Source organism: Eptesicus fuscus, chromosome 25 (genome assembly GCF_027574615.1).
Source record: "Eptesicus fuscus isolate TK198812 chromosome 25, DD_ASM_mEF_20220401, whole genome shotgun sequence".
Classification (NCBI taxonomy): Eukaryota; Metazoa; Chordata; class Mammalia; order Chiroptera; family Vespertilionidae; genus Eptesicus; species Eptesicus fuscus.
The window spans coordinates 2,189,917-2,205,290 of record NC_072497.1 but is presented as its reverse complement, the minus strand read 5'-3'; the positions used below and the strand labels follow the sequence as shown (position 1 = coordinate 2,205,290).

General features: G+C 52.2%; 1 protein-coding gene across 1 annotated transcript in view; it reads left to right on the top strand.

Annotated features, from left to right (window-relative positions):
• ADAMTSL3 (ADAMTS like 3) overlaps window positions 1-15,374 on the top strand; it is a 140,689-nt gene that overhangs the window by 85,260 nt on the left and 40,055 nt on the right. The window contains exons 13-18 of the mRNA XM_054713175.1: window positions 2,001-2,112; window positions 3,091-3,229; window positions 4,806-4,856; window positions 6,900-7,104; window positions 9,999-10,146; window positions 12,275-12,359. Coding sequence (XP_054569150.1) covers window positions 2,001-2,112; window positions 3,091-3,229; window positions 4,806-4,856; window positions 6,900-7,104; window positions 9,999-10,146; window positions 12,275-12,359 — 740 coding nt within the window. The remainder of the gene's footprint in view (window positions 1-2,000; window positions 2,113-3,090; window positions 3,230-4,805; window positions 4,857-6,899; window positions 7,105-9,998; window positions 10,147-12,274; window positions 12,360-15,374) is intronic.

The following is a 15,374-nucleotide window of genomic DNA, read 5'->3' as shown; positions in this document are numbered from 1 at the left end:
CATGGATGTTTCTCTCTCTCCCTCTCCCTCCCTCTCTGAAATCAATAAAAATATTTTTTTAAAAATAAAAATAAAAAAGATTTGGAAGGATTCACTCCAGATTGAAAACACTGACAAAGCCGTGGTTATTTTTAGAGGGGATGGGTGCTTTGGAGAAGTGACCTTAGTTTTACTTAAAATATTGTAATAACTGAAAACGATTCTTCAAAAAGAAGAAGGCATGCATATGCCACTTGCATATTTAAAAAAAAAAAAGTTTAGCCCTGGCCAGTGTGGCTCAGTGGATAGAGCGTCAGCCTGCAGACAAAAGGTCCCGGGTTTGATTCCGGTCAAGGGCACGGACCTCGGTTGCAGGCTCCTCCCCGACCCGGGCCCTGGTCGGGGTGCGTGCAGGAGGCAGCCCATCAGTGTGTCTCTCTCACATGGATGTTTCTCTCTGTCTCTCCCTCTCTCTCCCAGTGTCCCCAAAAGTCAGTGGAGAAATCTCCGCGGGTGAGGATTTACCAAAAATAAACAACCAAAAAGTAGTTTATACCTTCTTGCTCAAATGATGTGTTCACCTCTTTGTAGAACACCTTTTAATTTTTTGGTTCATCCTCACTCAAGAATATTTTTCCCCATTCATTTTAAGCGAGAGAATGGAAGGGAGTGGGAGAGACAGAGAGAGAGAGGAACATCGATGTGAGGAGACGCATAGCACACCGACTCGTTGCCTCCTGCACGTGCCCCCACCAGGGCCAGAGATTGAGCCTGAGCCGAGGCACGTGCCCTTGACAGGAATCAAACCTGGGACCCTTCAGTCCACGGGCCGACGCTCTATCCACTGAGCCACGTGGGCCGGGTCTGGAATCCCTCTCCGCAGCCTGTCCCACTGTCTTGTTTCCCTGTGTGTGAGTTCTGTTTTGCTCCACTCTCTCCCGACAGAAGTGCTTTTCAAAAATGCATATTGATCCGGGAGGGTGTGTGTGCTACTGTCTGCCTTACTCATAAACAGAGCGTCATGTTCAGGCCCACGGCCATTCTCTACGGATGTGGGATTGGAGATGCTGGGAAGGGGCCAGGACAAATCTGATGTTGGTCCCAGGCTTACAAGCTTGTCCCAATAATGTGGGTTTCTAGGAAATACCCTCCTTCATGTGTTACTTAAAAAAAAAAAAAATACATATACACACACACACACACCCTATCTAATAAAAGAGTAATATGCAAATTGACTGTACCTTCGTGACGTCCACCAGCCAATCAGGAGCGAGTATGCAAATCAACCCAACTAAGATGGCAGGTTAATTGGCATACACAGGCGCCTAGTGGCCCGGGGTGGGACGCAGGCATTCCGCTCCACCCCAGCTGCTCTGTGCCTCTGGGCATCATGGGAAGGCAGAAAGGCAGCTCTGGGCCGGAGCAAAGGTGGTGCCAGCAGCCAGGGGAAGGAAGGCCCATTCTTGCATGAATCTTCGTGTATCGGGCCTCTAGTATGTGTGTGTGTGTGTGTGTGTGTGTGTGTGTGTGTGTGTGTGTACATCTTTATTGATTGAGACGGAGAGAGAGAGAGAGAAACATCCATGATGAGAGAGAATCATGGATCGGCTGCCTCCTGCACGCCTCCTACTGTACTCTTCAGTTGTTTCTTTCATGTTTAAAGTTTCAGTCATATTGTCTGAAAATGTCTTTCCTTTTTCTTTTCTTTTTTGTTAATCCTCACCCAAGGATATTTTCCCATTGATTTTTAAAAATATATATATCTTACTGATTTTTTACAGAGAGGGAGGGAGAGGGATAGAGAGTTAGAAACATCGATGAGAGAGAAACATCGATCAGCTGCCTCCTGCACACCCCCTACCGGGGATGTGCCCGCAACCAAGGTCCATGCCCTTGACCTTGGTATCGAACCGGGGTTCCTTCCGTCTTTGGGCCGACCCTCTATCCACCGCGTTCTGTATGGCGTGGAGCGCGTGAGCGTGACCCTCCCTGCAGAGGCGTGACCCTGTCTCTCCGTCCAGGCCAGGTTCACGGTGGCGAGGGACAGCGCAGTGCAGTTCTTCTTCTACCAGCCCATCAGCCATCAGTGGCGGCAGACCGACTTCTTCCCCTGCACCGTGACCTGCGGAGGAGGTGAGGCGCGGGCGCTCACGGAGATTTGTTCTGTTTTTTAACGTGTTTCTTAACTTTTAGAGGGAGGAAGGGAGAGAGAGAGAAACATCTGTGAGGGGAAAGAGTCATGGACCGGCTGCCTCCCATAGAAAGAGTCATGGACCGGCTGCCTCCTGCACACCCCCTACTGGGGATCGAGCCCGTGACCCGGGCGTGTGCTCTGACCAGGAATCAAACCAACCTTGACTTCCTGGTTCATCGTTCGATGCTCAACCACAGAGCCACGCCGGCCGGGCCCGAGTTAGGTTTCTTTTTATTTTTTAAAATATATTTTATTGATTTTTTACAGAGAGGAAGGGAGAGGGATAGAGAGTTAGAAACATCGATGAGAGAGAAACATCGACCAGCTGCCTCCTGCACACCCCCCACCGGGGATGCGCCCGCAACCAAGATACATGCCCTTGACCAGAATCGAACCCGGGACCCTTCAGTCCGAAGGCCGACGCTCTATCCACTGAGCCAAACCAGTTTTGGCTCTTTTTATTTTTTTAAACATATATTATATATATGTGTGTATGTATATATATATATATACACACACTCATATATATATATTTTTTTATTGATTTTTTACAGAGAGGAAGGGAGAGGGGTGAGAGAGAGAGGGAGAGGGAGAGAGAGGGAGAGAGAGAGAGGGAGAGAGAGAGAGAGAGAGAGAATCATCTATGAGGAGAAAGAATCATGTATCGGCTGCCTCCTGCACGCCCCCTACTGGGGATCGAGCCCGCGACCCGGGCATGTGCCCTGACCGGGAATCGAACCAACCTTGACTTCCTGGTTCATCGTCCGATGCTCAACCCCTGAGCCACGCAGGCCAGGCCTGAGTTAAGTCTCTTAAATAGGGGAGAGGGGGAACATGGGGTGTGGGCATGAGAAGGCAGCCACGTAAGAAGAAACAGGTGCAGTTCTCAGACTGTTCTTCTCCCCCGCCCCCGGCAGGTTACCAGCTGAACTCGGCCGAGTGCGTGGACACGCGCCTAAAGAGGGTGGTCCCCGACCATTACTGCCACTACTACCCCGAGAACGTCAAGCCCAAACCCAAGCTGAAGGAGTGCGGCATGGACCCCTGCCCCACCAGGTGGGCCCCTGCCTGCTCTCCGCATTTTGAGGGTGTTTTTGTTTGTTTGTTTGTTTGTTTGTTTGTTTGCTTTAATGATAGACACATACTTCTTTTTTTATTTTTTAAAATATATTTTATTGATTTCTTACAGAGAGGAAGGGAGAGGGATAGAGTTAGAAACTTCGATGAGAGAGAAACACCGATTAGTTGCCTCCTGCACACCCCCCACTGGGGATGTGCCCGCAACCAAGGTACATGCCCTTGACTGGAATCGAACCCGGCACCCTTCAGTCTGCAGGCCGACGCTCTATCCACTGAGCCACACCGGTCAGGGCCATACTTCTTTTTAAAATATATATATACTAGAGTCCCGGTGCACGAAATTTGTGCACGGGGGGCGGGGGGTGTGTCCCTTAGCCCAGCCTGCACCCTCTCCAAGCTGGGACCCCTCGAGGAATGTCTGACTCCCCTTTTAGGCCCGATCCTAGGATAGGGCCTAAACAGGCAGTCGGACATCCCTCTCACAATCCAGGACTGCTAGCTCCCAACTGCTCGCCTGCCTGCCTGACTGCCTCTAACTGCTTCTGCCTGCCAGCCTGATCACCCACTAACCACTCCCCTGCCAGCCTGATTGATGCCTAACTGCTCCCCTGCCAGCCTGTTTGCCCCTAACTGCCCTCCCCTGCAGGCCTATTGCCCCCCAACTGCTCGCCCCTGCAGGCCTGGGTTCCCGCCAACTGCCCTTCGCTACAGGCCAGGTCTCCCCCAACTTCCCTACTTTGCTGGCCTGGTCACCCCTAACTGCCCTCCCCTGCAGGCTTGATTGGCCATAACTGCCCTCCCTTGCAGGCCTAGTCCTTTCCAACCGCCATCCCCTGCTGGCCTGACCGCCCCCAACTCTCCTCCCTTGCAGGCCATCCTGTGGCAGCCATCTTGTGTCCACATGGGGGCAGCCATCTTGTGTCCACATGGGGGCAGCCATCTTGTGTGTTGGAGTGATGGTCATTTTGCATATTACTCTTTTATTAGATAGGATTTTTTTTATTGATTTCAGAGAGAGAGAGAGAGAGAGAAACATCCATGATGAGAGACAATCATGGATCGGCCGCCTCCTGCATGCCCCACACTGGGGATCAAGCCCACAACCCGGGCATGTGCCCTGACCGGGAATCGAACCGTGACCTCCTGGTTCATAGGTCGACGCTCACCCACTGAGCCTCACCAGCCAGGGCTACTTAGCTTTCATTTTGAGAGAGATTCGGTGTTCGGGATGTCAGATCTGTCTTCGTCAAATTAATAAACGTGTTTGTTGCCCTAACCGGTATGGCTCAGTGGATAGAGCGTCGGCCTGCAGACAGAAGGGTCCCGGGTTCGATTCCGGTCAAGGGCATGTACCTTGGTTGCGGGCACATCCCCAGTGGGGGGCGTGCAGGAGGCAGCTGGTCGATGTTTCTCTCTCATCAATGTTTCTACCTCTCTCTCCCTCTCCCTTCCTCTCTGTAAAAAATCAGTAAGAATAATTTTTAAAAATATTAAAATAAATAAACGTGTTTGCTGGCTGAGGACTGATGCTCTCACGTGGTTCCATTTGCAGCGACGGCTTTAAAGAGATCATGCCGTATGACCATTTCCAGCCTCTCCCTCGGTGAGTGACGTCCTTACTCTTTTTTAAAAAAGTATATATATTTTCATGGATTTCAGAGAGGAGGGGAGAGGGGGAGGGAGAGAGAGAGAGAAACATCAAGGATGAGAGAGAATCATGGATCAGCTGCCTCCTGCACGCCTCCTACTGAGGATCGAGCCTGCAACCCGGGCATGTGCCCTTGATTGGGAATCGAACCCGTGACCCTTCAGTCCACAGGCCGACCCTCTATCCCACTGAGCCACACCGGCCAGGGGTGAGCCTGAGGAGGGCAGTGAAGGATTAAAGGAGACAGACAAAGAATACAGCTGGGGCCAGGTGGACCACTGTGCCTGGATGAGGACACAGTGACCCAGCCTGACAGCCGAAGCTTTATTTTATCGTCAGATCCCACCAGGCAAACAAGGGGTGGGGTCAGCATGCTTACAACGTTCTTGCGAGTTTCCAATCTATTTCGTGACTCAAGCCCTGTTTCGGCAGCACTTGATGCCCCATCCGCTACCTAAGAACAAGAGTGGACTAGAAGGTCCAGCTTCATTGTGCTGGGAGGGCTCTGCCCTCCAAGCCGGGACTTGTATGTGGCTCTGCCACAGGTCAGTCCACGGCTTGACCTGACCCTACAGCCGCTCCCTACAGGCCAGGGCTGTGGTTACTCTTCTGTCATTTGCTCCAAGCGGTTGGCGAGGGATGGTTGTGTCTGTAGCGAAGGGCTATGATGGAAGAGGGATGGACAGCAGGCCCTGCCCTGAGAGCAGGGTGGAGGGGTGGGGGGTGGGGAGGGATGGCTTCAGTGAAGAACAAGAGTGACCTTTCTCGGAATTCCACGGGACAGGCTGCCTCCGTCCCTGTGGGCGCAGGGGTGGGGGGGTCCCGGGGTACCTCATGCATGTCGAGGGATCAGAAATCGGAACCCCCTTTCCCTACTCGGGGGGACTAGCAGGCTGCGTTCTCACCTTGAGTTCCCTTTTTCTTCCATATTTATTGTTCAAAGTATTACATGTGTCCCCCTTTTCCCCTATGAACCCCTCCAGCCAGCCCACCCCCCACCCCGGCGTTCACTAGTTCATTGTCCTTCTGACCTTGAGTGCCTATGATTCTCTAGAAATATCGTCCTTTAGTGTTTCATAGCTTGGAGAAAGTTTATAAGAACTTTTTAATAATGTTTTTTATTGATGTCAGAGAGGAAGGGAGAGAGAAACATCCATGATGAGAGAGAATCACGGATCGGCTGCCTCCTGCACGCCCCCCACTGGGGATGGAGCCCGCAACCTGGGCGTGTGCCCTGACCGGGAATCGAACCCGTGACCTCCTGGTTCGTAGGTCGATGCTCAACCTCTGAGCCACGCCGGCCGGGCTAGCGTGGAGACAGCTTAAAGAGGCTTTCATATTCCTACTCCGTGTGTGATTAGTTAGACTCTCACGTGTCCTGTGAAGGGGAATGAGGCAGGTGGACCGCTCCCACAGGACGGTAACCTCAGGGTCAGAGGTCACCTGTGACTGTAGATTGTGTAGCAGCTAAGATGAAAGTCTGGCCCTGGCCGGTGTGGCTCAGTGGATAGAGCGTCGGCCTGCGGACCGAAGGGTCCCGGGTTCAGTTCCAGTCAAGGGCACGTACCTCGGTGGCAGGCTCCTCCCCGGCCTGGGCCCTGGTCAGGGCACATGCAGGAGGCAGCTCATCGATGTGTCTCTCTCACATCGATGTTTCTGTCTCTCCCTCTCTCTCTCTAAAAATCAATGGAAAAATATCCTCGGGTGAGGATAAAAATGAATTAATGAATGAATGAGTGAACGAATGGGTGAGTGAATGAATGAATGAGTGAATGAATGAAAGAATGAGTGAATGAGTGAGTGAGTGAATGAATGAGTGAATGAATGAATGAAGACTTAAGTCTTAATCCTCCACATTCCATGCTCTTTGTGCCGAACCACAACTGTGATCCTCTCTGCAACCCGATCACACACACACACACACACACACACACAGGACACGCACGCACACGCATGACCAGCACACGAGTAACATGCTTGCGTCTGTTTGCTTCCGAGCTGGGAACATAACCCGTGGACGGCGTGCTCCGTGTCCTGCGGCGGGGGCACGCAGCGGCGCAGCTTCGTGTGCGTGGAGGAGTCGCTGCACGGCGAGATCCTGCAGGTGGAGGAGTGGAAGTGCATGTACGCGCCGCGGCCCAAGGTCATGCAGACCTGCAACCTCTTCCACTGCCCCAAGTGGGTGGCCATGGAGTGGTCCCAGGTGAGCCGGGCCGGGTGTGCAGGGGGGTGGGCCACGGGTTACTGGGTTTCTGTTTTTGTTTTTTTTAATATATTTTATTGATTTTACAGAGAGGAAGGGAGAGGGATAGAGAGTTAGAAACATCGATGAGAGAGAAACATCCATCAGCTGCCTCCTGCACACCCCCCACTGGGGATGTGCCCACAACCAAGGTACATGCCCTTGACTGGAATCGAACCCGGGACCCTTCAGTCCGCAGGCTGACGCTCTATCCACTGAGCCACATCGGTTAGGGCTTATTGTTTTTTAAACATTTTTTTAATTTCAGAAAGGAAGGGAGAGAGAGAGATAGAAACATCCATGATGAGAGGGAATCATGGATCAGCTGCCTCCTGCACGCCCCCCACTGGGGATGGACCCCCCCAACTCCGGGCACGGGCCCTGACTGGGAATCGAACCTGGGACCTTTCAGTTCGCAGGCCGACGCTCTATCCGCTGAGCCACACCAGCCAGGGCTATTGTTTTTTGTGATTTTTTTTAAAATATATTTTTTTATTGATTCCTGAGAGGAAGGGAGACAGAGAGAGATATGGGTGACCTCTTCATAGGACAATAGCTTTAAAAGATCGACTTCTGTAGATAGAAGAGAAAGATGATCCGCTGGTCTGCGTGAGCAAATTTGGGTTTGTTCGTTGGTTTTTGTGAATTCTCTTCCGAGGATATTTTTCCATTGATTTTTAGAGAGAGTGGAAGGGAGGGGGAGAGACAGAGAGAAACATCGATGTGAGAGAGACACATCGATGGGTTGCCTCCTGCACATACCCTGACCAGGGCCGGGGAACCTGTAACCGAGGTACGTGCCCTTGACCAGAATCGAACCCGGGACCCTTCAGTCCACGGGCTGACGCTCTATCCCCTGAGCCACACTGGCCAGGCCTTGAATTTTTTTTTTTTTTTTTGAAATTTATAGCTTAGCAACGTTTCTCCCATCTTCACAAAGTGATGGATAAGGTCATGTCAATTTTTAATCAAATTTGAAAAACAAAACAAAGTTTCTTTCCTATTTAAACAGAAGGATTTTCAAGGGATTTCAATATTTTTTTTTTTCACGGCGACTTCATCTTTTCTGTTTAATATTGACCTCGTCCAGCCATTTTCAACCTTTTTCATCTCACGGCACACACACACACACACATTAATTACTGAAATTCTGCGGCACACCAAAATATATTATTATTTTTTTTTGCCAATCTGACAAAAAGCATCGGTATAATTTTGATTGATTTACAGAATACTGCTAGTAGTAATAAAAAATAATAATTACCTACCCTTTTTGCTCCAGAGTGACTTTTTAAGAAATCAGATGCCTAGACTTGTATGTGAGGATTTCTGCTACCAAGAATCAACCGTTCAGATGCCACCTTATTATGCGATGTGACCAATAAGATGCAACCCTGTTATATGACCCATAGATGTATGGCTTAACCTTTTGCACCCGGATGTTGAGTGTGATTGACACGGTTAGCATTAGAATAAAGGAATCAAGAAAATTCACACCGGAAGGCTATTGTTGTATTGGCCCTTGTCACTTTTTTATTTGACAATCTAAGAGAAAAGAGGTCAGTGCCTCTCACTAAATAGTCAGGTATTGTGTGTTTTATTATTTACTAGAGGCCTGGTGCACGAAATTCGTGCACGGGTAGGGTCCCTAGGCCTGGCTGGCGATCAGGTCCGGCCAGGGCCTTCCTTCATTCTGTGCTGCCCCCTGGTGGTTATTGCACGTCATAGCGAGCGATCGAACTCCTGGTGTCTTGGTCAAACTCCCGATGGGACAATTTGCATTTTGTATAGAGAGATTATTGCCTTTTATATAGAGAGACTAGAGGTCCCACGCAGAGGGATCCCATCGTTACACGGGTGGGGTCCCTCTGGGTGGGCTGCAGAGATTGGGCCGAAACCCACAGTCCAACACCACCTGCAGCTCCTCCCTGCTGCTCCCGCTCATCCCGGCCCCACTGTGCCTGCCTCGGGTTCGTGCTCAATCGGTCCCCAGCAGGAGAGGCTCGCATTGCTACAGCAGCCCTCACCAGCCATGAGCCCTGCATCTGGCGCCCTCCCAAAGGGAGTGGCCTGTGGGATTGGGCTGAAACTGGCTCTCTGAGATCCCCCCGAGGGGTCCCAGATTGCGAGAGGGCTCAGGCGTGGGTGAGGGACCCCACCGGTGCACAGGTGGGGCCAGGGAGGGACTGTGGGAGGGCTCCAGGGCATGTCTGGCCTGTCTTGCTCAGTCCCGATGGGCCGGACCCCAGCAGCAAGCTAACCTACTGGTCGGGGCATGTGCCCCTGGTGGTCAGTGCACATCATAGCGACTGGTCAACCAGTTGACTGTCTGCCCCCTGGTGGTCAGGACACGTCACAGTGAGCAGTTGAGCAGCCTTAGCATACCATTAGCATATTACTCTTTGATTGGTTGTTCAGCTGCTCTGCCGTTTGGTCTATTTGCATATTACCCTTTTATTATATAGGATTATTATTTTTTTTAAATCCTCACCTGAGCATATTTTTCCATTGATTTTTAGAGAGAGTGGGAGGGAGAGGGAGAGACAGAGAGAAACATTGATGTGAGAGAAACACATCGATGGGTTGCCTCCTGCACGCACCCCCACCAGGGCCTGGGTCGGGGAGGAGCCTGCAACTGAGGTACATGCCCTTGACCGGGAATCGAACCCGGGACCCTTCGGTCCGCAGGCCGACGCGCTATCCACTGAGCCACCCCGGCCAGGGCGGTGTTGGGCGTTTTAAAACTTGTAGCAGCACACCAGTTGCAGATCGCTGACATGGAACCGCGGCTTCTGCTTCGCACAAGCCGCGGACACCTCTGTGGATCTCACCGGCTCCTCTCTTCCTCCCCGAAGTGCACGGTGACCTGCGGCCGGGGGCTGCGCTACCGGGTCGTGCTGTGCATCAACCACCGCGGGCAGCACGTGGGCGGCTGCAACCCCCAGCTGAAGTTACACATCAAGGAGGAATGCCTCGTCCCCGTCCCGTGTTACAGACCCAAGGGTGCGTGTACATTTTATTTATTTACTAGAGGCCCGGTGCACGAAATTTGTGCACTGAGATGGGGGGTATCCCTCAGCCCGGCCTGCACCCTCTCCAATCGGGGACCCCTTGAGGGATGTCCGACTGCCCATTTAGGCCGGATCCCAGTGGGCATCCCTCTCACAATCCAGGATTGCTGGCACCCAACTGCTCGCCTGCCTGCCTGCCTGCCTGCCGGATTGCCCCTAACCACTTCTGCCTGCCAGCCTGATCACCCCCTAACCACTCCCCTGCCAGCCTGATCGACGCCTAACTGCTCCCCTGCTGGCCCGGTCACCCCTAACTACCCTCCCTTGCCAGCTTGGTCACCCCCAACTACCCTCCCCTGCTGGCCTGGTTGCCCCTAACTGTCCTCCCCTGCAGGCCTGGTCACCGCTAACTGCCCTCCCCTGCAGGCCTTTTCCCTCCAACTACCCTCCCCTGCAGGCCTTGTCCCTCCCAACTACCCTCCCCTGAAGGCCTGGTTGCCCCCAACTGTCCTCCCCTGCCGGCCTGGTCACCCCTAACTGCCCTCCCCTGCTGGCCTGGTGCCCCCCACTTCCCTCCCCTGCAGCCCTGGTTGCCTCTAATTGCCCTCCCCTGCTGGCCCGGTTACCCCTAACTTCCCTCCCTTGTCAGCCTGGTTGCCCCTAACTGCCCTCTCAAGCCGGCCCAATTGCACCTAACTGCCCTGCCCTGCAGGCCTGGTCCCCTCCCAACCGTCCTCCTCTGTTGGCCCAGTCACCTCTAAATGCCCTCCCCTGCAGGCCTTGTCCCTCCCAACTGCTCTCCCCTGCAGGCCATTTGTGTTCACATGGGGGCGGCCATCGTGTGTGTTGGAGTGATGGTCAATTTGCATATCACCTCTTTATTATATAAGATTGTTTTTGTTAATCCTCTCCCAAGGATATTTTTCCATTGATTTCTAGAAAGAGTGGAAGGGAGAGGGAGAGACAGAGAGAGAGAAACGTCAACAGGCTGCCTTCCACATGCGTTGTGACCAGGGCCAGGGATCCAGCCTGCAACCGAGGTACGTGCCCGAGGCCGGCATCGAACCTGGGACCCTTCGGTCCACAGGCCAGCGCTCTATCCACTGAGCCACACCGGCTAGGGCAGTAGGTTTGTGTTTTAAAGTTACATAGAATGGTGTCTCCCAGCTCTCGTTCTAATATTGCTGCATTTATGTTTCATTGTACTAACATTCTTTTTTTATTTTTATTATTATTATTTTTTAAATATATATTTTATTGATTTTTCACAGAGAGGAAGGGAGAGGGATAGAGAGTTAGGAACATCGATGAGAGAGAAACATCGATCAGCTGCCTCCTGCACACCCCCCCCCCCCCACTGGGGATGTGCCTGCAACCAAGGTACATGCCCTTGACCGGAATCGAACCTGGGACCCTTGAGTCCACAGGCCAACGCTCTATCCACTGAGCCAAACCAGTTAGGGTCTAACATTCTTCTTTTTAAAAATATACACTGAGTGGCCAGATTATTATATTATATGTATATTTTAAAAATATACACTGAGTGGCCAGATCTCTGAATGCATAATCGTCTGGCCACTCAGATGATTATATATATTAGAGGCCCGGTGCATAAATTCCTGCATGGGTGGGGTCCGGCCAGCCTGGCCAGGGGGAGGGGACATGGGCGGTTGGCCGGCCTGCCTGCTGGTCGAACTCCTAGTCGAGGGGACAATGTGCATATTAGCCTTTTATTCTATAGGATAGACACTGAGTGGCCAGATGATTATGCGTTCAGAGATCATCATCATCTGGCCACTCCGTGTATGTGTTTTTCCTGATTTCAGAGAGGAAGGGAGAGGGAGAGAGAGACGGAAACATCCATGAGGAGAGAGAATCATGGATCAGCTGCCTCCTGCACGCCCCCTACTGGGGATGGAGCCCACAACCCGGGCATGTGCCCTTGACCGGAATCGAACCGTGACCTCCTGGTTCGTAGGCCGACGCTCAGCCCCTGAGCCACACCGGCTGTGCGAATCACGACCTCGTTGTTGATGAAATCTTCAGCAAGGAACGGCGGCATCCCAGCTCCTCCTGCTTCACGGTAGTTAAGCTTGTGGCGTCTGCACTTCTTTCCTCAGAAAAACGCCCGGTGGAGGCCAAGCTGCCCTGGCTGAAGCAAGCTCGGGAACTGGAGGAGACGAGGGTGGCGACGGATCAACCAATGTGAGTATCGGACCTTTTTTTTTTTTTAATATATCTTTATTGATGTCAGAGAGGAAGGGAGAGAGAGAGCATGTGGAGAGCGGCTACAGCGTGTGGTGGACAGGTTCAAGCCTCGGACTAGTGAGAGGGCACGGTCCTCTCGTGGCAAGGCCACGTGCAAGTTCCAGCGTGGAGGGCAGGGCCCTCCCCGCACCACGATAGCCAACAGCTATGGTTATCAGCTTGAATCTATGGTCCGAGCACGTGGCCCCACGTGGCTGAGTGACGTGGGCTTGATAGAGTTCAGGTGCATGTAGTTGAGTAGGATCGCAACCCAGGAGAAGGGTTGCCACGCCCTTACTTTGCCTCGAGGCATCTGGCTGTAAAGTAAAGACACGGCTTGTAGTCCGTGGCGCTGTTGCTAGCTCTCCATCAGAGAGGGCAGCGTCCCACCCAGACCCAGCTTTCTTTCTCTTGTCTGTCTTTTCTCAGTCCTTCACCGCCCCCTCTCAGGCCCACGGGACCTGGCTGAGCTGGCGCGGCACATAAGGCGCCCACCGTGGGGCTGAGGATGCCATGGCCAGGCCGGCTCGCCACAAGAGAGAAGCATCCATGATGACAGAGAGTCATGGATCGGCTGCCTCCTGCACGCCCCCTATTGGGGATGGAGCCCACAACCCGGGCATGTGCCCTGACCGGGAATCGAACCCTGACCTGCTGGTTCCTAGGTCGATGCTCAACCACTGAGCCACGCCGGCCGGGCTGTGGAGGGACTTTTATTTTATTTATTTATTCATTCATTCAGTTATTTTATACATTTGTGTGTTTTTTTTAAACTTCATTTTTATTGATTTCAGAGAGGAAGGATGAGGGAGAAAGAGAGAGACCTCCGTAAGGAGAGAGAATCATGGATCGGCTGCCTCCTGCACACCCCACACTGTGGATTGAGCTGCAACCTGGGCATGTGCCCTGACCAGAATCGAACCCTGACCTCCTGGTTCATAGGCCGACACTCAACCACGGAGCCACATCAGCCAGGCTGTGATGGGCCTTTTATTTTATTATTTATTTATTTATTTATTCATTCATTCATTCATTCACTCAGTTATTTTATACATTCGTGGGTTTTTTTTAAACTTTATTTTTATTGATTTCAGAGAGAGGAAGGAAGAGAGAGAAACATCCACGATGAGAGAGAATCATGGATCAGCTGCCTCCTGCACGCCCCCCTACTGGGGATGGAGCCCACAACCCAGGCATGTGCCCTTGACTGCAACCGAACCCGGGACCCTTCAGTTCGCAGGCCGACGCTCTATCCCCTGAGCCACACTGGCCGGGCGGTGGAGGGCCTTTTCAGGGAGTAACCAGAGCCCGGCCCATGAACACGATCTACGTAATGTTTGTCCTCACCGGAGTCCAGCGGTTCCAAACCCCGGGGCCCCGGCGCTGCGGACCCCGAGGGCCCGAGCCGGCGGGCATTCCTCTCTGTGGCTCAGTCCGCCGGCCCCGCTTTGGCAGCGTCTGGGAGAAGCTCACAGGAGAGCAGGATCGTTTAACGCACAGCGGACCCAGGGGTCTGTTTCGATGAAGAAACTTAGCATCATTCCTACACCTAGATGAACACACGTGATTTGACCAAGGGCCATGCGGTATTAAAGACATAAGCCAGCCCTGGCCGGTGTGGCTCAGTGGATAGAGCGTCGGCCTGCGGACGGAAGGGTCCCGGGTTCGATTCCGGTCAAGGGCATGTGCCTTGGTTGCGGGCACATCCCCAGCGGGGGGTGTGCAGGAGGCAGCTGATCGATGTTCCTCTCTCATCGGTGTTTCTAACTCTCTATTCCTCTCCCTTCCTCTCTGTAAAGAATCAAGAAAATATATTAAATAAAAAAAAGACATAAGCCAGTCATGTTCCATGGTGCAGGCGGTCACAGCCCTGGCCGGTGTGGCTCAGTGGATAGAGCATCAGCCTGCGGACTGAAGGGTCCCGGGTTCGATCCCGGTCAAGGGCATGTACCTCAGTTGCCGGCTTCTCTCTCGGTCGGGGCGCGTGCAGGAGGTAACCCATCGATGTCTCTCTCTCTCACATCGATGTTTCTCTCTCTCTCTTTCTCTCTCCCCCCTCCCTCCTCATCTCCCTTCTGTTCTCTCTAAAAAAATCAATGGGAAAAATATCATCGGGAAGATTAACCAAGAAAAGCGATTTACATTGAAATGTGTCCGCGTGGTCCAAGGGACTACTAGATGGACCGGTTAGTAACGCGGATTTTGTAATCAAAGAAAACACGATCATTTCAAGAGAAACATCTAGAGTGCTTTCTTCAAAGTAAGGTCCATCGCGAGCTACACATCTCCCCCATCTTTCAGGGAATTGGTGGATACCGTCCCAGTGGAACTTCTCTTGTGTTGAGGCAGACCATTCAGAGACCCCATTTTCCACGTCTTCGCACGTGTCGAAGGGCCGCTCAGAAAGTGCGTGTGCCATCGATCGGAGCGAGTGGCCATCTGAAGGAGCGAGGGCTGGTGAATACGGCGGGTGGGTTCATACTTCCCAGGCAGGATCTGTTCACGTGTCTTCAACTGGTTTTGAAGTGCGTGATGGTGCGTCATCAGGAAGCAACATGACTTTGCCGTGTCTTCTGGCCCATTCTTTTACGTAGTTCAAAATGACCTGGACGTTCTTTGTCTTTCACATCGAAACCATCACTTTTAAAGCGTTTAAACCCGCGTTCACAAGGATCTTGAGATGGAGCGTGTTCACCATAAGCTCCCCGAAGTCTACGATGACTTTTCCTTTGAAACGAAGTAATGAATCAAAACGTCTCTTTTTTTGGCATGGAATTCAGCATTTTTTTTTTAATGGGCAAAGCAACCTATTTATTTATTTAAATATATTTTATCGATTTTTTACAGAGAGGAAGAGAGAGGGATAGAGAGTTAGAAACATCGATGAGCGAGTAACATCGATCAGCTGCCTCTTGCACGCCCCCTACTGGGGATGTGCCCGCAACCAAGGTCCATGCCCTTGACCGGAATCGA